General features: G+C 46.7%; 1 protein-coding gene across 5 annotated transcripts; it reads left to right on the top strand.

The window, feature by feature from the left end:
- Positions 1-22,743, top strand: Cep68 (centrosomal protein 68). 5 transcript variants are annotated; one of them, XM_052199635.1, is made up of 8 exons: positions 1-117; positions 944-1,032; positions 7,303-7,615; positions 9,098-10,576; positions 11,193-11,315; positions 13,706-13,802; positions 19,051-19,221; positions 20,094-22,743. In XM_052199635.1, the coding sequence occupies exons 3-7, from the start codon at positions 7,343-7,345 to the stop codon at positions 19,215-19,217; spliced, it is 2,139 nt and encodes a 712-aa protein (XP_052055595.1). In that variant the 5' UTR covers positions 1-117; positions 944-1,032; positions 7,303-7,342; the 3' UTR covers positions 19,218-19,221; positions 20,094-22,743. The 5 variants fall into 5 exon arrangements, with proteins under 5 accessions (XP_052055595.1, XP_052055594.1, XP_052055597.1 ...); XM_052199634.1 differs by lacking the exon at positions 944-1,032; XM_052199637.1 differs by lacking the exons at positions 944-1,032; positions 13,706-13,802 and having other exon boundaries at positions 19,059-19,221.
- Positions 22,744-23,124: the final 381 nt, after the last annotated feature.

Raw genomic sequence — 23,124 nt, 5'->3', positions numbered from 1 at the left:
CCTCCCTCCCCTCTCCCTCCCCTGGAGTGCGTGCGCCCGCGGGAGGCCGGTCGGCGCCGCCTGGGACCCCGGCCCAGCTACGCGGGCCGCTCGGGACGTGTGGCGGTGCGGAGTGAGGTAAAAAGATTGTGGCCGGCTGGAGTGTCGGGCGCCAAGACTCGAGACGGGGCATTCCCCGCGTGCCTGGCGCTCCGCGTGGGGGACCCTGTGGGAGGCCCGCAGGGGCACAAAGGCTGGCCGCGGTGGGGGCGCCTCGCGCGTTCGCCTCCATCTTGCGGGCCGTGCCGCGGGGGAGGCGAGCGGAGGGCCAGGCTGTGCAGGGCCGGCGCGGCCTGCAGAGCGCGTGGGGCCGCACCTCTGGCAGCCGTGCAGCTGTGCGCGCGTCGACCTTGGTCGCGGGGAATCGGCGAGTCACAGCCGCTCGCGGCCCAGGGAACGCATCCGAGGAGGAAAGCAAAGCCGCTCACTTTTTATCTCTAAGATCTACCCTTGTCATCTGTCACCTGATAGCCAGTCTCAGCAGCCCGGGGGCGCGTGCCCCAAACTCAGTAATTTTATAATTACCGTGTTTTATTCAATGCGTCGTTTCTTATCTTTAAAAAAAAAAAAAAAGCGAAAAACTGCCAATGCCCGAGCAGAGTAGACCTTACTGGGAATTGATGGAGCCTGAGACGTGGAAACAGGTAGTCTGGTGTACATCTTGCGACACTTTTTGGTTTGGGCTAGGTTAAAATACAAGCCACTACTTACCTAGTTCTCTCCAGCAGAGACAGGGTTAAATTCTGGATCACATAAGAATACTGAGTGTAAGCAACCCAGCTTCACATCATCACAAAAGCTTTTTAAGTTTCTCCCTACCCCCACAACTGAAAAACATCCCCTTCCCTGGGCAGCCTTTAAGGGCCTGTGTTGGCACTGAAGTGTTTTCCCCATCCCCTAACAGGATGAAAGGTCTATAAGGGAAGGAAGCCAAAAGAAAACAAGAACTAGTGAAGCCAGAAGTTGAGAAAACCGGAACTTTTAAAAAAGACTGTAAGTGGTTGGATTACTTTTACAGGTTAGGGAAGCAGCTGGACTCTCTGAATCGATTCAGACTTAAGTCCCTTCCATAGTACTAATTCAGGATACGTTCACTTGTGTCTTAGTTTTTTCATCTGAAAAGTGGAATTTAGGCCCCAGCACGACCCAACGGGGGAGGGGAGGAGGGACCATGTATATAGAGTAATATATAATATATATATATATATATATATATATATATATATATATATAGAGAGAGAGAGAGAGAGAGAGAGAGAGAGAGAGAGAGAGAGAAATAGTGCCAATTCCATGGGTTATAAAATACTGATATTAAATACCTAAGATTAAAAGAGGTACTTGAAAAGACCTACCAGAGTGCTCAGGAGAGAGAGGCAGGTAGATCACTGAGACTGAGGCCAGCCTGGCCTACATATGGTGTGTCCAGGATAGCCAGAGCTGTATAAACAGAGTCCTGTCTTAAAATTCCCCTCAGCCAAGTACCAGTACCAAACATCTGTAAAATTCTTGCTTCTCCAGGGTCTCTGCCCTTTAGTTCTTGAAGCCATCACTCAAACCTTTTGTGATTGCTGCTCTGCCCTGGGAAAGTATTCTTAGGTTTATGCTTTTAAAGCCCTTACCCTGTTGTGGCAGAAGAGGCTCTGAAGGTATGTACCAGGCCTGCCACCCCCCTGCCTGCCCCTATGTCAGGGCAGCACCAGCACTCGACCACCATCCACCCACAGGGCCACTAGGACCACAAGGTTGAAACTTTTTAAAAAATTTTAGTTTATTTTGAACATTTCATATGGGGGCCGGAGAGATGGCTTAGCAGTTGTGTGCACTGGCTGCTGTTCCTCTAGAGGACCCAGGCACAGTTCCTGACACCAGCATGGTCTCTGCAACTTCATTCCCAGGGGATCCACCCCTCTTCTGGCTTCTGTAGGTACAACTTACATGTGCACAACAAAAATAAAACTTCAAAAATAATTCTAAAAAGGGTAATTTCACATGTATATCGGTGTGTTGATCGAATGTATCCCTCGCTACAGCCCCCATCACGTGAACCAGTTATTTTGTGTGGAGGTCAGAGGCAGCACACGTGCACGTGGTGGGGGCGGGGCAGTTTGTGAGCGTTGCTCCTTCGGCGGAACTCCTTTTCTTAACTCTGTGAGCACAGTTTTCCTGATGTCCACCCTGCACGCACGAAGCAGTCCAGCCATCTCAAGCCTGTCCTCTCGGCTGCCATTGTGAATTTACCCCTCTGCTGTCGCCATCCTGCCAGGCTTGGCCTCCACTGTGGGGCTCACTCCCCGAGGCCTCAAAGCCACATGCCCTGCTGAGCCCCATCTCCCCCTCACTCCTCTCCTCTTTCTTGCTTACTAGACATGATCTGCGGCTGGGCATTTATGGCATTTCTCTCTGAACCTGTGAGTCCTGTGATGTCTCACTGTTGAGGCCCCAAACTGAAAGAAAGGGTCATCCCTGCCAGTGCAGGTGGCTGTCAGTGGCCATGGGTACAGGGACAGCACTTGTCAGAACAGAAATGTTGACAATTAGGATAGATGCATTTGTTTCCAAGGGAGTTGCTACTTAAAGAATCATTCAGGGGAATTTTTTGTTGTTCAGAGATTTGCTCCTTGGTGAATCATTCATCTATTTGAATAAGTTAGAAGTGAAAGTGCCCCTCCCCCACTTGCCAGTCCTCACCCATTTGCTCTGAACAGGAATGTGTGGGAAGAAGCCAGGCAGCTGGGACAAGCTTGCTTGCTGGTGACTCAACAGATACCAGGAAAGGTCAGGTGTCCCCTAGAGTTAACATAAACGCAGTGCTGGACATGGTTTTACTATGGGACAAGAGGAAGCCACTTGATCATGCCTACGATAGCTGATGGATCATATAGCCTGTGCAGGTTCTGAGAACTAACTGAGAGCTTAGTGAGCTTCTGGTGTGCCCTGGAAGATGCAAAAGCTTAGGTAGCCCCTTGGTTAGTTCTGTGTTCAGGCCTTTCTCATAAAGGGAGAGATTTATTTCTGTGCTGGCAGTGGCTAAGGACACGTATAAAGGAAAGCTGCGTTATGTACTGGGCCTACTCAAGAGACTGAACAAGCATCTGCAAAGGCAGGGCTACCCGAGGCTAGCCCTTCGGAACCCAAAGTGTTCCGTATGGGTCCCAGATGCCAGTCCCAGGGAGCTGCGCGGGCTGGCGCGTGCTCTCCTGTTTGTTCTTGCTTTGATCTTACTCCTTGCTATCACCCGTTCTTCCCTGTGGGAATGGGAATGTATATCCTGAACCATTGTATACTGCAAGTGTGTAACTTTGGTTTTTGATTGTATAGGAGCTTACAGATCATTTGCTGAGTTTCAGGAGAGACTTGTGGCTATACGTTTTTATATGTGTTTGAGTGTTTTGCCTGTATGTCTATGTACCACATGTGTGTCTGATGCCTGAGGAAGATAATCAGATCCCTAGAACTGGAATTGCAGATGGTTGTGAACCATGATGTAGATACTGGGAATCAAACCTGGGTCCTCTGATAGAGTAGTCAGTCAGTGCTCTTCACCTCAGAGCTGTCTCTCCAGCCCCCAGCAGTTACAAGTTCAAACAGTATCGGATCTGTTCAAGTTTGATTTTTTTTTTATGTTGGACTGAACATATTTTGCATTATGACCATGAACCTATTGGGGGAGAGAAGGAAGGTTATGACTCCACAGTGGTTAAGTGTGTTTGGATATGGAGTTACAGTTATTGTCAGCCTGACAGGATGTGGAATCATGGAGGAAACAGTCTTCTGGGTGTATCTATAGCGCATTGTTAGATTAGGTTGATTGAGGTGGGTGCCACCTTCCCTGTGGCTGGGGTCCCAGAATGGATGTCAAGGAACAATGTGAGTCCCATCTCTCCAGCTATCTCAGTGGAAATCATCAAGTTTCAGGCCTTTTTCAAAAGAAAAACTTTTTCAAAAGAAAAACACCCACTTTTACTTATGTGTTGTGGGTGTGAATGCTCACCAAAAAAGAAAAACATTTTTATTACATGTATTTGTGTACAGCCAGATCCTCCTCACATCCCAAATCTAGAATCTTGTACCCAGCTTTTGATGAACCAAACAAGGATCAGTAAGAAAAAGCACACACAAGTAATATGTGCAGTTTTTAAGGAGCCACAAGATGAGGGTGTGGGTCCATGGAAACTCCCACCAGAACTCGGCCACTCCCTCCCGGTCTCCGCTCCCCTCTTTGATTCTAGGTGCCTGTGGACATGTTTTCTTACTGATCTTGGCTCTGTACAGTTCATCAAGAGCTGGGTTTTGGACTTGACTCCTTAGCATGCAGAAGATTCTAGATTCGGGATGTGAGAGGGATCTAGATTAATCTGCCTCCCCATTAATAGCCAGAGTTGATTTAGTGGATCTGGCTGGTGAGACAGGTGTAGATATCCCTTTCTTCTTCACCCTCCATGTGTGGCCATCCTGGCTGGATGTAGATGGTAAAAAAGGCCTCTGCACACAGATACACACTGGAAGGCAGGGAAGTTACACACAGCTTACTTCTTGGATGGCATGAGCTGTGCAGCTGCTCTTCCTAGAATGCCAGGAGTGATGGCGTCCCGCAGCCTGGCGACCCTCGCTATGGTGTCCCGCAGCCTGGTGACCCCTCCAGAACTTTTACTTCCTGGCCCTTCTCCCTGAACATTGCTTTCAGCCCATAAAACCCATTCTTATGAGTAATGTCACTTGTGCATTACAACAGCCTAAGTGACTTCTCTGTTATCTTAGGGCCTGGCCAATCCTGACACCCACAGGCATGTCTACCTCAGTCATTCCCCCTAAACCCTTATTCTGAGCTGTTTCTAAGTCAACAAGAACCCAGCTTATGGTTGAAGCCATGTGGACTAGTAAAGAACTTCAGTGTGAGCCATCCTTAAACTGTGTTGTATTCAGAGAACTGAAGTTAATTGGTTTTGTTTGTTTGTTTGTTTGTTTGTTTGTTTTTGGTTTGTTGGGTTTTGTTGTTGTTGTTGTTTTTGGGTTTTTGGATTTGGTTTTTTTTTTTCCAAGACAGGGTTTCTCTGTGTAGCCCTGGCTATCCTGGAACTCACTCTGTAGACTAGGCTGGCCTCGAACTCAGAAATCCGTCTGCCTCTATCGCCCGGCTTTTTTTTTTTTTTAAGTTAATTATTATCAATTTTTCCCCAAAATTGTGCTGTGCTTAAATATACTTAAAGTAAAATGATATGGGCTGTCCGGACTCTAGAATTCCTGGTCCACTGCCTGTTACAACAAAACCGTGTGAGCCGAGTTTCATTCCAACCTCATCCTTCCCCGTCTTCTTTTTTTTTTTTTTTTCCCCTGCTTGCTGTAAAGCCTGAAGAGGAATCACCACAGTGGAAGAGAACGACTTTCCTTAACAGAGGACTGGTCATTAATCAAGGATATACCAGGAGCTATGCTGCCCTTAGATCTCTAGACGAGCTCTAAAATTCTAGGTTCAATCCCTAGTACTGTTTTTGGGGGGGGGGGTTCTTCTGAGGGGGAGGTGTTTGTTTTGTTTTGTTTTGAGGTGGGGAGAGACAAGGTTTTGAATGGTATGTCTTGCCCTGTTCGGCACTTTTAAAGTATTTGTGTGAGAAGATACTTGTGGTTGTGTGTGTATCTTGTGATAGAAGTCACACAAAAACTAAACAGTACTGCTTGCCTGTGTTTGTGGCAAATACTTGGCTTATTATATGAACGATTAGTTGTTGTTCGAAAACAAGTGGGGTCTAATTAGCCCTGAAGGGTCTGGTGTGGACAAGAGTGAGCTGGTTGCATTTAAAATACATGCTTTTCTGGATTTTTTTAAAGTTAATTGTTATCCTTTTTTTTTTTTTTTTTTTTTTTTTTTTGGTCAGGATGGCCTGAGCCCCATTGCCCAGGTAAGGGGGAGCAGGAATTTCAGATTCTACCTGAGTTGCATTTCCTATTGTGAAAGCCAAACAGGATGAGCCTGAGGAGGCCACTCCCACCCCTCATCAGCCTCTAGTCTCTGAGGAAAATAAGGCTGTTCCTGTCGATAGTTCCAGTGCAAGCGACTGCGTACATTCTCCACTCTTCCCTTGACCCACATCCATGTCCTTCAGGCTAGCCTTCCTCCTGCTGCCCCACCAGTGCAGGAGGAGCCCTGGTTGGCCTAACCTCTGCTGTCTGGAGCTCTTGTTCTGTAGAGCCTGCTGATTCTTTTGTTCCCCCAGCTCCTCGCTCACCAGTCTGCCTGGATTGCTCTGCTTTCTCACATGAACTCACCCCATTATCACTCAGCTTTCTATGACGTCCTGGGCTGCCAGTGTCAGCATATACCAAGGCAGCCTGAGAAGGGGTGCTGACCTGTTTCTGGTCATTGGTCATTGAATGAGAAGCCCCATCTGGTCCATAGTCTGGTTGTCTCCTCCCACCAAAAACAGTTAGAAATATCCTCCTGAGTCCCGTGACTATGCATACCTGAGTCTAGGCATACCTGAACTTGCTAGCCTCTGGTGTAGAAAGGACAGAATCAGACTTAGGGTGCTAACCAACAAGCCATTTGCTGAAGAGAACCACAATGGGGCTGTGCCTAGCAAAGACCAGCCGGACATCTTAAGGAGGCTGGGGTGAAGAGGTGAGGACACACACGGGACCCAAACCTCTTCTCTGAACTGCATCTGTGGAGGTACACACTGAAGCAAGGCCTCACCTGAGTTCAGTAGCCACCTCTTCAGTCTGTTCATGTGTGATGTCCAGAACAGCACAAGGGAAACTAATCAGTGAGGAGGACAGCCCTAAGACATAGTGACCTGTTTTGAGGTGTGCAGAACTCAAAAGCATCCCATGAGCAGACAGGTCCTGTGGGAAGGCCCCCATTAGCCTGCGCTTACCTTCTATGTATGCTTCCTTTCCCTTCAGCTTCTAGGCAAGGAAGATGACCTTGGGGTGTGGGTCTTCCTCCTAGATCAGCTGGCTTATACTATTTTTTTTTCTTCTGTTGCCTTGTTTTCTGACCCTATGCAGCACAGGCTGGCCAAGTCTTTTGCTTGGTTACACCTGTCCTGACTCTTGGGAGACAATACCACAACAACAGACAAAAAGTCATATTTGGGCATTCCCTTTGAAAGGGCCTGGGACTGAGGAAGAGCCACACCTTGGTACTCAGCCATGGAAATGGTCACTATTCCTTTGGCCAGAAAAGTTTGTCTTCACTTATAAGTCAAGATTTTGATGCACACATCAAGAAAATCTATTTTTCTCTTTTTGTCTCTGGTTTCGTAGGTTCCTGAAGGCTTCAAAGGAAACCTGAAGGGAAGGCTCAATGGCCCTGGGTGAAGAGGAGGCTGAGGCAGAAGTGTCTGTCAACACAAAGATCCCATCCTGTGGCAGGTGGAACTCTGGGAAACTGCTTGAAGCAGAGCAGCCCCTGCATCTGGAAGTCGAGGGAGGGCCACTGTGGGGGGCTGAGGCTGACCCTGGCTGCATCTCTGCAGTTTTCTTGTCACGGGCCCATACTGTCAGCAAAGAACCAGTAGCAGATAGGTCTCAGCCTCCCCTCAGTGGCCCACTTCCTTCTGCCAGTGTGCACAGCCAGGTAAGTCTGGAGGAAGCTGGGGGTGTCCATTCCCTTGACTGTTACCCTCTGCCCCAGCCACCATAAGGTAGGATCTGTGTGATCCAGGTCTGAGTCGTTTTACAGGTTCTCTTGGAGAGCTGAACCTTGAAGTAGGCGGAGGGTCCTGTGTGGTTATCTCCTGTTCCCAAAGAGTCACTGAGGACCTCTTAAGGACAGTGACAGGTTCATCAGGAGCCTACTATTCAGAGGTCTAGGATCAGGGGAACACCCCACACCCCAACCCATTCTGCTTCTGATTTAGTGGTCTGCAAGCTTCTAGGGGACCCTGGGAAGACTTGGTAGAGGGCTGTGGGTTCCCAGACCAAATCCTCTTAGACTGGTCAGAACCTGAAGCTCCTTTTGTGGCAGCTATCTCTGACCTCCATGAGGTCAGAAAAGGACAGTGACAGGTTCATCAGGAGCCTACTATTCAGAGGTCTAGGATCAGGGGAACACCCCACCCCCCAACCCATCCTGCTTCTGATTTAGTGGTCTGAAAGCTTCTAGCTGCTGACAAGGCAGCGAGCGCCCTCTAGTGAGCCATGCTGGGCGGGAACCCCATGTCCTAAGGCCAGCCCCTTGTAGTGGGAAGATCTCCTCCTGCTCTGGGAAACTATTCTGTTGAGGCTACCTGAGTCTAGGAGCAACTTTGATTGGAGCGTTGTGACTGCTCGCTCCTTCCTTGGAGCCCCATTCTGGGAGAAAGCTCTAAGTATGTCTGGTCAGTCTGGTTCTCAAGTCCTTATGTTAGTTACCCTGTCTTCCTCTGTGTCGAGTTACTCACTGAAGATTAAAAATCCAGAGTGAAGAGAGACTCATTTTGCACCAGTGTACTGGTGTGTGAACTGAACAGGGCGCATCCACCCCAACCCCTCGGTTAATGGATGGAGAGAGCGTTTCACTTGCCATGACCCACAGTCATTGATTCCCAGCTTCTGCATGCAGAACTGTCTTTGAGCTCTCCTCTCACACACTGAATAACTATTGAAAAGATGGGTAGGGCTTCATGGCAGGAGATTTCCCAAGATAGTACTAACCATTAGCATCGGGCACTCTAAGATCTTCCCTGAATACTTCTAGGCACACAAATCTATCTTTTCACCTTTCTTTCTTGTTTTTTTTCCCTTTCTTAGTATACCTAAGCAGTCGGTTTAACGGTAGGATCCTTAGACCGACTTTGTTTCATTGATATTCTTCCCAACTCTCCTCCCTCAATCTTGAGAAAAAAACTGTTCTTTAAAAACATGAAGTCTGGCCAGGCAGTGGTGGCGCACGCCTTTAATCCCAGCACTTGGGAGGCAGAGGCAGGTGGATTTCTGAGTTCAAGGCCAGCCTGGTCTACAGAGAGAGTTTCAGGGCAGCCAGGGCTACACCTGTCTCAAAAAACTAAAAGAATAAAAATAAAGAACAAAAAGTCTGCTTATTTTTATCACCGTGACCTTTCCCCCTTGTTATTTGTAGATGGAGGAAAACAAGCTTCCCGCCTCGCAGAACCTACTTCCAACTGTTAAAGTCCTTGGAACTATAACTGTTTGCGCAGGACGCGAGGCTGACGACGAAGACTTTCAGTCCGCAGTTGATCCATCTCAGGTGTCGAGCCTCAGCCAGCAACCACACATCTCAGGTCTCCCCCTCCTGTCCCCGTGGAAGTCCACAGTGAGCCCAGGTGCTCCTCAGCTCTCTAGCAGAAGCCTCTCTGCCTCCGCAGTGGGCATCAGTCTCCCGGATCACCAAGAGAAGGCAGAACCTCAGAGTGGCTCTTTTGCCAATGTCTCCTCTCCAGGGTTGACTGTACCCCAGGCAGCCCACTCTGGGGTGGGGGCAGGGCCTCAGCTCCAGGGGTCAGCACAGCCTGTGGCCTCTGGCAGTGATGCTATAGGCCTGGGTAAGAGACACCTCTCCTTTCAGGCAGAATACTGGGCCTGTGTGCTGCCAAATTCTCTGCCTCCTTCCCCTAACCGCCACTCCCCGCTCTGGAACCCAAATAAGGAGTACGAAGATCTGCTTAATTACACTTACCCACTGAGGCCTGGGCCGCAGCTCCCAAAGCAGCCCGAAGGTCGTGTGCTGGCTGACCTTGTTATGCAGGACTCTGGTGTAGACCTGGACAGTTTCTCTGTCTCCCCAGCAAGTACTCTCAAGTCACCCAGCAATGTCTCCCACAATTGCTCATCAGCAGAAGGGCCTACTCTGCCATTTTCTGGAGCCAGAGAGCCATGTCTTAAGCGCTGGCCCTTGAGAGTATCCCAGAAACAAGGTGGCACAAGCTTGGCATCCTGGAACCAGCTTGCATCAACACCTAAAGCCCCAGGCACCGAAGATGCTTCTTGGGAGAACAGAGAGGCAGCCATGATGAGCACAGCAGGGAACTGTCTGCCTATAGGCAAGGACCTCAGTTTGGGCTCTCCCCAGCTGAAGACCAAGGAGAAAGAGCCACCCTTTCCCAGACGGCAGAAGGAGGAGAGAGGCGGGCAGGGTGTTGGCTGTCCAGCCTGTGTGAAGCCTGGATGGCCATCAGAAGAGGAGGCTGGAAGTGATGAGGAGTACCTTGCTCTGCCCGAGAGGCTGACTCAGGTCTCTAGCTTGGTGTCCTCCTCAGGTGCCAGGCCCACCTTTGTGAACCTGCCCAGGGAGGCTGCTGAGGAACACAGTTCACTGCAAGTCTCAGACGGTGATGAGCCAGCTTCCCCCACACTGGACTCCAGCCAAAGGCAGCATCCTTCTGGTGCTACCTTCCAAGGGCCTGTGAGCCAGGACCCCTGCTTCAGGCGTTCTCTCCAGCCCCAGGACTCCCTCGGGCTCTCTTCAAAACAACTGAAAACTCACCCCTCCTCAAAAGCTGTGTCGGACAGGTGGCTGTTCTCAGAGCTAGTGGCTGGAGAGAAGCTTCCCAGGAAAACAGACAAGCAGGAAAAAGCTTCTCTAGTGCAGTGTGTGCAGGTAAAAATGTTCATGGAGAAGCTTCTGGAGGAAGTGATCTTCCCCCAGCCCACCAGCAGCATGTCTCAGCACCCTCAGCATATATGATCCCAAATTCTTAGGTATCGTTTAATAATTGCAAGAAAATGGCAGAGAAATTAGGTAACGTGTTGCGGCAGTGTTCCGTATGCTTTGGTAGAAGTTGATCCAGTTTTCACTGTAGCTCAGGTAGTTCTAATTTACACATTCCGCATGCCTCTGCTTTTCTGCATAGGAAGTTCAGTGGTCGGGAACAGCCCTTGCTCCTTGGTAGCTCCATTCTCCCTTCCAGGACTGTGCATTCTGAGCCTAGCTCTGATGTCACATCTGACTGAGACACAACCAGATATGGCATGCGTTATCCTGACAGGAAAATCTGGAGTCTTGGGGTAGAGGTGGAGACAAATGACCATCTGAAAGAAAACGACAAAGTTTGCATGCCAAAATGCTGGTATTGTTAGCCTTCGAACACGGGAAATAGCTCAGTCAGATGTACCATGTAGACTTCTTTTGTTGTGCTGGGCCCTGAACATGCCTGAAGTAGGCAGACTTCATCACTGAGCTAAGTCCAGCCCACCAATTGTTCTTGTCTCCACAGTCATTTTGCTGTCAGCTGGAAGAGCTGATCTGCTGGTTGTATAATGTCCCAGATGTTGCTGACCTCAGTGCTTCACCCAGAGCCAGCCTTACAGGTCTCAAGTCTTCTCTGCAGCTTTACCGGGTAATATGTAGTCCTGGCTTATTCGTCCACAGGGGTGGGAGTCACATCACCTTTGCAAAATAAAATCTCAAGTAACTGGAATCCTGTAGCTCAGCTGATTTGTCTGATAAATCCAATTACAATATTCTTTTCAAATTCTCAGTGTTGAACACTATAAAATATGAGATAACTTCTAAGTAAGATAAAAGGAAAAAATATATTCATTGGAATCAGAAATGCTTTAGAGGAGTTTGCATGGGATTCTGGCAGATATCTCAGGGTTAGAAAGTCCTAGGCTTTGATTTATAGACACTAATCAAGTCTGGCAATCAGAACACATGTGCACCATAACTGCAGTGGCCACCACACCAGGCAGTGCAGACACAGAACATAACAACTTCACCAAGTTCTTTCATACGTATTGGTGTTTATGGAGCTGAGCTGAAACTACTGGGTCCAGGCACAGACAAGGCGATATGATAGGACAGATTTATGCCAAATTTACCCCAAAATCTGACATCAGTTTGTGCCTGTGTTTGGGACTTCGGGTTCTTGGGTTCTATTTCTGGCTTTTTGTCACTAAGGTCTGTTATTTCACACCTGTGAGTTTTAGCTTAACTTGATACTAGATTAGAAGTATTTTGAATTGGAGGGTGAGTCACTAACTGCTTCCTCAGTTAACCTTGGCTGGCTTTGATCACATGTTGGTGGGTAGTGTTTATGGCCCTGGCCTGCAGCTAGTCTGGATGGGAAGGGGCAAACCCAGATTTAATAACCTAACAGTTCTTCAGGAGCAGAGGATAACATTTACTACCTGGCTCTGACTCAACATCTAGGGGACCACACCTCTTCTGGTGGGGAGAGCCTTTGTTTTCTGTCTTGGAATCAACTAAAATCTAGCCTGGGCTAGCCAGCTAGCTGGTAGGAATGCTGTTAGATTCAGTGTAGATATTGAGAGAAACCTGAGGAGAGGAAGGCCGAGTCTGAAGTTCTCTCTGATCAAACACACTGTGCCTGTGTCATGGAGCGTGCACCCGGGAGTCACCGAGAGGAAGCACTCTATCTGACTTACCTCAGTAGCTTTTCCTGGCCTAGCTGAACAAGTCAGACTTACAACATTCTGCATCTTAGCCCTCATAACACCCTCTGTGACTAACTTCCAGACTAGCCACCTTGCATTGTAGGCAGCTAGGATCTGAGCCAGGAGTCACTCCTGCATATTGGTATGGCTTGGGCTTCTGTGTGTGCATGGCTGCGTGGGTGACAGGACTCTGCAGACACTTCCCTCAGAACTGTGTGCTCACATCCTCTCCTCCTCTCCTCTCCCCTCCCCTCTCTTCTCTCCCTCTCCCTCTCCTCTTCCTCCCCTCCCCTCTCTTCTCTCCCTCTCCCTCTCCTCTTCCCCTCCCCTCCCCTCTCTTCTCTCCCTCTCCCTCTCCTCTTCCTCTCCCTCTCCTCTCCCCTCTCCCCTCTCCCCTCTCTCCTCTTTCCCCTCCCCCTCCCCCTCCCCCTCCCCCTCTCCTCGAACTTCATCTCATGCAGCAGGGGCAAGACAAGGTCTAAACTGCTAAGCACAGGAGAGTAAAGGACAGGAAAACAAATCCAAGAATAAAATGAGCACCTTCAAAATACTAACCAGTGATGTCTGTCCCATATCATGGGTTTAATTTTATATAGTTCTTAGTGCCTAAAGGAAGATTTGAAAAAGAAATTTGCCATAGCTGATAGTGGTTGCCTTTAATCTCAGCCCTGAGCAAACAGGCAAGCATAGCTCTATGAGTTTGTGGCCAGCCCAGTCTACACAGTGAGTTCAAGGATAGCCTGGACTACATAATGAGACCCTATCTTTAAAGAAAGTAAGAATCATCAAGGCCTTGTAGCTGGGAAGGGAAACTTCAGAAAACAGCTACTCTGGTTCATGGAGGTCAACAGAGGGCATAAGGAGAGAGGTCCCAGCTGCATGGTCAGTGCAGTAGCAAACTTCTGCTGGAGTTCTTACCTAGCATGTTCTTCTTAAGGGTGTGGTTTACCTTGTCAACCCCATACCTCAGAATTAGAGAACACCATCAAGTAGGATACAAAACGGAATCACCTGTTCGAGACAGCCTCTTCTGCAGAAAATCTTCTATTGAGCTGGGCTTGATGGTGCAGGTTTATAATCCTACCACTAGGGAGAGTAAAGAGCCTTTATAAGAGCAGCCAGAACTAAATCAAGACCCTGTCTGAAAAAACAAAAGCAATGAATGTATCCTATAGGCTCAAAGAAGCTGGCACTAGACCACTGAAGGATTCCTGAATGCATGTCACCTGTCTTCCCTGTTAGGTATAGCGTAATCCAGTGGGACAGTGTTCATCTTAGATGACTTCTACAAACAATAGTAGTAAAACTTTTCTTTTCCTAATGTCTTAAGCAATTTAAGAAAGATATAAACGAACATCAGTCCCTGACAGAGAGCGTCTTGGAGAAGGGAGAGATTCTTCTTCAGTGCCTGTTGGAAAACACCCCAGGTGGGTAACCGAGAGCAGCTTTGCTTGGTTATATTTAAATACACATAATTTACTTACCCATGGGTCCAGTGTGACACCATCACCACCACTTTACTAGTCATTTTAACTGAAGATTATGAACACATGATTAATAATATCAAGTATTTTTCTTAGATATGTTAGCCTTTTCTAATACCCACTTGTGAAGTATATAGAACATTCATCACCTTTTAATCAGATGACTAGTAACACTAGTAGTTTTGTTTCTTATTGCTTGTGTAGCCAAGAACTCACTATCTAGGCCAGGGTGGCCTTGAATCTGTAAGGATTCTCCGGCCTCTGCCTTGATGCCTGGGATTACAGGCTTGAGCCACCATAGCTGCAGTCTGATTTTGTGAGTCTCCTAGCTCCTGGGAGCCTTATTGTGTGTGTTTATTTGAATTGCTATATATTATGTGGGTTCCAGAGGTCAAAGTCAAGTCATTAGACTTGGCAACAACACCTTCAAGACATACTGTGCTGGCCCTGTAATGTCTGTTCAAGATAGGGTCTCGCTATATAATAGCCTTGGCTGTCTTGGAACTCAGCAAGGTAGCCTTGAACTCATAGAGGTCCACCTGCCTCTGCCTCCCAAGTGCTGGAATTAGAGGCTACGCCACCATGTCCAACCCTCCCCCCCCCCTTTAAGTACAGGTCCCTTTGGAGGCCAGGACATCAAATCCCCTAGAGCTACAGTGGGATGTAAACAGTACAATGCAATGAACTCAGGTCCTCGGGAAGAACATGCCTAATCGCTGAAACACCTCCAACACCATGCATGTCTGTTTATATTTGTTTGAGGTGTTCTGTTTTCAAATGTGTGTGTGTGTGTGTGTACCTGAGTGTGTATGTCTACCACATGCATGACAAGAACAGGTGGATCAGAAGAGGGTGTTGGATCCCCCAAAACTGTAGTTAAGGGGTAATTGTTTGAGTCTCCAGGTAGGTAGGTATTAGGAACCAAAGTTGGGTATTCTCCAAGAACAGTAAGTATACTTAACCATCTCTCCAGTCTTGAGTGGGTTGTTTGTTTGTTTGTTTGTTTGTTTTGCCTTTGTTTGCTTGAATCCACTCCCAAGGAATCAAATCCACGGCCATGAGCATGCAAGATATATGCTACCCAGAGCTACATCCCTGGCCTTGGGCTTCAGGTTCAAGCTTAGCCAGAGCTTTCCTTTTCTATTGCAAGAAAAGATGCACACCACCTAAGAGAATCCATAAAGAACACTTGCTGGCTCCTGCATTGCTGTCCCCCGGCCCATGATGGCAGTTATGGGCATAAGAATAAGCTTACTGTAAGTCAGGCATCAAGCCTACAAGAAACACACTCCTTTTAAAAAACAGTTTTTAATGTAGTGTGTGAGGCTTCTTCCACTCCGTCTGTGAGGCAAGAGCACAGGCGTGCTGCCTCTTCCCCACTGCCTGCCATCTTGCTGAATTGCCTTTTTTTTCCAGCTCTTTTTTAAGATTTATTATGTATACAGCATTCTGCCTGCAAGTATTCCTGCAGGCCAATAGAGGGCACCAGATCTCATTACAGTGATTATGAACCACCATGTGGTTGCTGGGAATTAAACTCAGGTAGGACCTCTATAAAAGGTCAGTGCTTTTAACCCTGAAGCCATTTCTCTAACCTCTTCCTTCAGCTTTTCTACATGGCTTCTAGATACCAAGCTCTGGCCTCTCTGAGCCATCTTGCCAGTCCCCAAGAAATGCAGTCTTTATCAGTCTCTGGTAATGTGCTGAGTTAAGTGTGATGTGTACGTTCAGGTGTGTGTGCATGGCACAGGTGTAGAAATAAGAGGTCTACTTTTACAAGCTGGTCCTCTCAAAGTCAGGCCCGGGAATCCAGAATTTGACCTAGCAGTCCTTAGTTGTGGCTAGGGTAGTCAATGTAAGCCTTCAAATTTCCTATTTAGCTGAAGTTTGACTGGCACATTTCTCTGCTTTATGTTCTGTACTTCAGGGAGAGTTTCTGTCCAAAAATAAAAGCATATTGGCTATGCCTAGCATTCAGGTATAGACCAGCATGGCCTCCTATGTCAAAAAACAAAAAAGTTAACAGTTTGTTTTCAGGAACAAATAAATCTGATTAAAGAATTAGACTTATGCGGGCGGTGGTGGCAAACGCCTTTAATCCAAGCACTTGGGAGGCAAAGGCAGGTGAATTCCTGAGTTCGAGGCCAGCCTGGTCTATAGAGTGAGTTCCAGAACAGCCAGGGCTACACAGAGAAACCCTGTTGGGGGGCGGGAGGGCAAACAAAAAAAAATGAGACTTCTTAGGTGACTGAACAGGGAATTGTGTGATCAGAATACATTAAACTTCACAACTGGATGGATGGATTTTGAGCATTAAACAGGAGCTGGGCATGGTGATGCATGCTTCTGATCCCAGCACTCAGGAGACAGGCAGTTGGATCTGAATTTGAGGCTAGCTACAAAGTGAGTTCCAGGACAGCCAGGGCTGTTACACTGAGAAACCCTGTTGGGGGGTGGAGTGATAGAGAACTAAACTTATCAATAGGGATCAGGGTTACAGTCACAACTCAAAACCATTTGCAGGATAAGTTCCAAACTGGCAAAATATAAGGACTTCAAGAGTATCTGTAACTGCTTGTTGCCAAGATCTGATGCCCATATATATCCTTAAAGCCTTAAATTGATTGATTAGTAGGTACTAATGTCGTGTAGTACTATACAGGTAGGTGCTGGAAGAATCCAGTTATATTATGCCTCAGTTCCAGGGTAGGATTCATGGGAACTAAATGGCATAAGCACGGCCATGATGAGCCTTGTGAGGGAAAGTTACAGAACAAGTTTTCTCCGGGTTGGTACTGGTACCTCCCCCGCTGCTGTATAGAACTACTTAGCTTGTTGTTGTAGGAGTGCTCCTGTGCACTACAAGATGTTTTGCAACATAGAAGCCCTCAGACCCCTGCAATGCTAACACCCTAAAACATTTCCAGGCAGTGTCAATTGTACCCTAGGAAGTGAACACATGAAGAGGTTTCAATGGAGAGCAACCACTAATAGGTCTCCTTGCCTCCCCGGCTTCTCTGAAGACCTGTTTCGAGACTCCTCCTATGTTCTCTTACATAGGATTTTTAGGTGTTGCTTTTGTGGCTAAGCCTTTTGTTTTTGTTGTTTTATATATGAATGGTATATGACTGTGTGTGTGTGTGTGTGTGTATCTGTGCCATCCCATGTGTGTGGAGGTGGTCAGGTGATAACCTGTGTAGTTAGTTCTTTTCTACCCTTATACATATTTTAAAGATTGACTTCAGGTTGCAAGCCTCGTGGTAAATGCTTTAACTTGCTATCCCATTACACCAGCCTCAAGTTTCAGGTTTTATATTAAGGCAGAAATTTGGTGTAGCAAGCTTTATTGCTTCTGACTACACTGGCATTTACCAAACAAGCTAACATGGAGCTTGAGAACCTTGCAGCTGCTGTCTACTGTCTGAAGATACAGGGCCTGAGCAGGAGGGGCTCAGTATAAGCCTCTTCACAGAGGCCATGTGTAATAGAAAGAAGGCTGCCTAAAATTGTTTTGACTTTCACTTTGAAATAAATCCATTAATACTTAAATGAGTAAGCTAACAAGAACACCCACTTTGTCCTACTCTTAAGAGACTTAGGGGTCTGACTGGGCAGAAGAGGCCAGTTTTCCTTGAGTCTCAGGTATGAATCCAGACACCTTGAATGACACTCTAACCACTCAGCCCTCAGTCTGGAATACTTGGGAAACTTAGCTGTTTTTTCAAGTTACTCTTGACACTTCCTCCTTCTCTTCCCAGAAGCATCCTTTCAGCACACACAACTGTACTATCCTGCTTCTTCAGAGTCTGCTTTCTTTTTTGTTTTGTTTTTCAAGACAGCATTTCTCTGCGTAGTCCTAGCGGTCCTGGAACTCACTCTGTAATCCCAAATACTGGGATTAAAGGCATGTGCCACCACCGCCCTGCCAGGGCCTGCTTTCTTACTTGGCTTCAAGTCTTAACTGCAGAAGTAACTGAGGCTTGCCCCTACCACCAAGAGGGCCCTATGTCAGCACCCTGCCAAAGAAGTTTGACCTAGTTACAGAATTACAGACTGACATTTTGTTCTACACTCTCAACTGCTTATGAGTCATGTGACTGGGACTCATGGGAAATACTCCAAATGAGGCCCCCATATATATGTGTAAAATTAAATCACACAAAAATGAGCAATAACAGGAAAAGGGCTAGAGAGATGGCTCAGAGGTTAAGAGCATTGTCTGCCCTTCCAGAGGTCCTGAGTTCAATTCCCAGCAGCCACATGGTGGCCCACAACCATCTTCAATGAGCTCTGGCATCCTTTTCTGGCCTGCAGGCAGAATACTACATAATAAATCTTAAGAAAAAGAAACCTGTTCAGTACTCTTTCTAACCTTTCTTCCATACCTGTTTAAAGTTTCAAATAAAAAGCCCCAGAATTACACTGACACACAGGAAGACTGAACAGAGCTTGGTGCAGCCACCTTGACAACAGTCCTCCGCCACCTGCTCCAAGAAACTGTTCAGCCAGCACTTTGCCCTGACTTGGCTTCCTAAGGGGCTGACCTCAACACACCCAGCCTGCTGTTCCTTCCTTTCCCTTCCGGCCTCATCTAGTCCGCATTGTGAGCAGAACAAAGGCTTCCTCTTTCTTATCCTCTGCTGGCAGATGTTGCTCTCTGGCAGGAAGCTAGGGAGCTTAACCCAGCTGATAAAGCCCAGGAAGCAAGCCGCTTTTGTATTTAAGGAAAGAAAACAGGCAGCCATTCGTGACTCTTCTAACCCTCTCCCTCAGACATGCAGGACTGAGTCTCAGCCTATTCGCAAACCATTCCTCCAGTTTGCGTCACTGATCCTTCTTACCCCTCAGAGTCCACAAAGTTCCCCAATACATTGCACAAGCTCTGGAACCTTTGGAACTTCACTATTTAAAGGGAGAAGATTAAATGGGCTGGGAGTGTGGCTCAGTTGTTAGAGTGCCTGCCTATCTTACGTAAAACCTAAAACCTTGGCTTCGGTCCCCAGAATGGCATAAATTATTGTAGTGTGTATGCAGTGGTATACCTGTATCAAAAGTTCAAGGTCATATTCAGGTAGAAAGGTTAGAGGTCAGCCTGAGCTACATGAGACCCTGCTGGGGTAGGGAGGAGTCACTGTAAAACTTAAGTCTTGTGTGAGCAAAATGCTTTACCTTTTTCTAACTTGACCATTAGTTTTAAAGGATGTCCTTGGGAGTATTGCAAAGCAGTCGGCCGAGCTGGAGAGCCGTGCAGATCATCTCTATGACTCTATCTTAGCCTCTCTGGACATGCTGGCTGGCTGCACCCTCATCCCTGACCACAGGCCAACAGCAGCAGAACACACACATGAAGGGCTGTAACTCAGTAAGTAGAGAAACCCAACAAGAAAACTTGCTGTCCAACTACTGTGCTAATAAGGGCACAAGGTTGTCCTAGTAAATAATTACTTCTTAGATACTTGGCTGGGGTCATACTCATTGAAACAAATGTAGTTCTGAAGGAATACTGCCCATGGTACTACAGGAGTCACTACCCTCGCCAGGACCATGGGTCTTTCTGTGGTAGAGCTCACTTTGTTCCCATACTGTGTGGGGCTGTGGTCAGACTGTCCCTGGCCTGTAGACTCTTTCTTGCCCAACTCACTTGGCACCTGTCTCCAAGCGGAGTCTCTGACATCGCAAACACCTACAAGGACCTGGTTACTCGCTGGATCTCCATGCTACAAAGGACCTTTGCAGATCTCCCATACCACATCATCCCCAAAGACAGTGGAGATGACACACCTTACAGACTTAACAACCAATGCTACTTGTTAAATATAACTTTTAGAAAGTCAAACTGGGAATGAGATAGGAAGAAGCCAGGAGAAGAGCAGGGTTACCTGGTACCTGTCCTGGGATCTCTACTACCTAGGACTTCAGAATTGCACATTGTATCTGGTTTTTTTCCTCTTACAAAATGTTTGTCAAATAAATGTCAGTGACAAATGCTGGAAATTTGTCGAGAGCAGAGGTTCCCGCAGAGGGAGGGCGGTGATACAGACCTGAAACCTCCGCCTCTTGGAGGCTGAGCAAGAGGATTCATTGAAAGCAGCCTAGGCTACACAACAAGACCATCTGTTTAGAAAACAGTAGTAGTAAGGGAGTTTTGTGTTTGCATCAGTGATGGAAGTGTATGTGGTAGCGCCGCTTCTACCTCTGCAGCGGGACTGTAACCCTTGCTGTGCTCTCTTGCAGGCAGAGGTGGAGTCATCAGCGAAGGTGGCAGTTGGGAAGAAAACTCAAGAACTCCTTGTAAGGACCATGTAACAGTTAAGGCAGGGGAGAAAATCAACTGTAACGTACTCTAAGATGCCTTTCTCACCTCTGCAGGGTTCTTGAGTTACTGTTCTCATTTACTATGAATTCCTCCAAAACTAAGGCCTTTTCTTTTGGTGCTTTTCTACCAAAACTATGTGGCTTTATAATTATTTGATAAAATACTAAGACTTGTGGGTCTCATGTCGTCGTCCTGTGCCCTCTCCCCTCCCCCACCCCCAGAGATGGCTCACTGGTTAAGAGCACTGACTGCTCTTTGAAGGTCCTGAGTTCAAATTCCAGCAACCACAGCCATCTGTAATGGTATCTGACACCCTGTTCTGGTGTGTCTGAGACAGCTACAGTGTAATTACATATAAAAACCAGCAGATAAAATACGTTAAGGCCATTTACAGAAAGCTGCTGGAGGAGGAAGGTTCCAAGCACTTAGGATTCGCAGGCATAGGGGGAGCTGGGATCTAAGAGAGGGAGAGGACAGTGGCCAAGCGTGCTTTGGCAACATTCTATCAGTTGCCACCCAGAGTGGTCAGTCTCCACTTACGCCTCAGGAGGCGGCTGCCATCATGCTTCTGAAGGGCAAGCTTTTGCTTCCCTCTGGGGCACTCGGCCTGCTGCTCCTCTTTCCCTCCAAAGACTAGTCCAAGGAAGGGAGGAGGCAGGGACAGCCACAAGGTGGGGGCTGGGGGTGCAGGGGGGGGTCAACAGACAGTGTCTTGTTGGGAAGCAAAAAATTCTATGGACCTATCATAGGTCCTTATCTATCAGTTGTTCAAAGCATCAGTTACAGCTTTCAAAGCAAAGTGTTTGTATGCTGGCTACCACAGATTCCACAGTGTAACAAAGGTGGACTTTTCAGTGTTAGAAACAAGGATCAGTTATTTAGGTAAGTGTGTACATGACTTTAACCCTAGCACTTGAGAGTAGCTCTTTGAGTTTGAGGATAGCCTGGTTTATGTTAACTAGAGTCCAGGCTGGCCGGGGCTTTATAAAGAAAAACACGATTAGTTATTCAGTAAGTATATGTAAAATACAGTCTTTTCACATGCCTGCTGCTACACAGTATGAGTTACCATAATGTGTATGGGCATGATCCAAATTAAAGATTTGTTACTGGCTTATTTTTGGCTTTTTGAGACAGGGTTTCTCTGTGTAACCAAACCCTGGCTGTACTGGGACTCCCTCTGTAGACCAGGCTGGTCTCAAACTCAGATATCCACCTGCTTCTTCCTCCGAGTGTTAGGATTAAAGTCATGCACACCACTGCCCAGCTCAAATTAGTTTTCTTCTGCCATCTCTAAATTAAGCTATTTCTTATACTGTACATGGTACATAAAGTACTTTCAAAAGGCTAAAACAGAACTTTTCTACCAAGTAATTAAGGTAAATGTAAAACATGCTATAAAATCTAGAATTTGTCAGAAGCACATCTTACCTCTCTGATGTGGCTTTAAACCGCCTTCCCTCCAGTATGTTAGAGGAGCCCTCCCTCAGGTATGAAACCCATTTGACAAGCAGGAAAGTCGGGGGACTCAGCTAGCCAGCTGCACCAGCTGAATGCCAAGTGGAGCACTCTTCTTTCACTGTTTGATGACGGCGGTTCAGCTGACAGTGGATATGGTCTCCCAGCAGTACGTACTTGCCTGGACATGGCCCATGCATTGCTCATCCTCTTTGTAACAAAGAGGTCGGCTTTTCTGTAACTAAATGGTGTAACTCTAACCTTGGCTGTGAATGCCATTTAGGGACATCAACACAACTGTTAATTAAGTCTGGTATGTGTTATGTTTGAGCTAAAATTGTCTCAGCCTCCGATGTCACTACCATTTCCATCTGCAAATGTGGACAGGCTAGACTCAGAGCCTTTTTAGAATTTGTAATGGTCCCTTAAAATTCCCTGGGTACTATAAAGTAGCACCTCAGGGCGGGGGTCCTGCAGCTCTACAGCTACGCTCGAGCACAAAACAAGAGAATTCACACACAGACTGTTTTAAAAACTTAGATGGAACCCAAAAGAGACCTAGTGGTACAAGGTATGGCACATACATGCCTGAGGGAACTCTCTGAGTGAGCATTGGAAGTCCCGGTGAGCGGGGCCCCTGGCGAATGCTTTTCATTATGCAATTGCTCCATGGCAGTCATTTTTAAAAATATATCAAGGGATAATTTTCTAGTATGTGAACAAGTTAGACCCCCAACAGTCTTGAAATCTTTATACTTGAACACTGGGTTATTCCCCTCTGAAACAGCAATTATTAGCACATATGTAAAAGCAAATAGTGGATGTGCTGACGTGGCCTGGGAAGCCTAATCGTGCTGCCAGTGGGGAAAGAGCATTAACATTTTACAAAGTCTGTAAATATGTTTATATTAAAAATAAATTCATGGACTTTTTTCTGCTAACAGAATAAGCTGACAGTTTGAACAAGTTTTGCTGTGTAAAATTAAAAGTGCTTGGCATCATCTCATCTTACATGGGTTTTGTATCATTTAGTTATGATAGAAAACAGTTTATGAACTCTTTCTCCTTTTTACTGACAAAAACCCAACAGCTACAAAAAAAAAAAAACAAGATATTGACCCAATTACTGGTGACTTGAGGAATTTTCAATTACCTTTTTACATACAAGGATGAATAGACCCAACAAGCGCATCTATAATACAAAGTAAACTATGATTTTATTGTGAAATTCTCATAGATGGAAAATTAAATTGAATATTTATTCTGTCCATTTTTCATTTTACAATAATCTTACCACTTATTTTTGTACCATGTATTTCAATTGTCTGTTTAATGAAAAATAAACCAGTAATTTTTGGCTTATTTTTAGTTTAGTATTTTATCATTAAAGATCCCATAATAAAATGTGTTGTCAACAGCCATACCCCAACTGAAGAATGTCCGCTGCTGCTTAAACCAAAGGAAACAAATCTCTGACCTTTGTCACCTTAA

Source organism: Apodemus sylvaticus, chromosome 11 (assembly GCF_947179515.1).
Source record: "Apodemus sylvaticus chromosome 11, mApoSyl1.1, whole genome shotgun sequence".
NCBI classification, from domain to species: Eukaryota; Metazoa; Chordata; class Mammalia; order Rodentia; family Muridae; genus Apodemus; species Apodemus sylvaticus.
The sequence above is the reverse complement of the archived record's forward strand: the minus strand, read 5'-3'. Positions and strand labels throughout refer to the sequence as shown.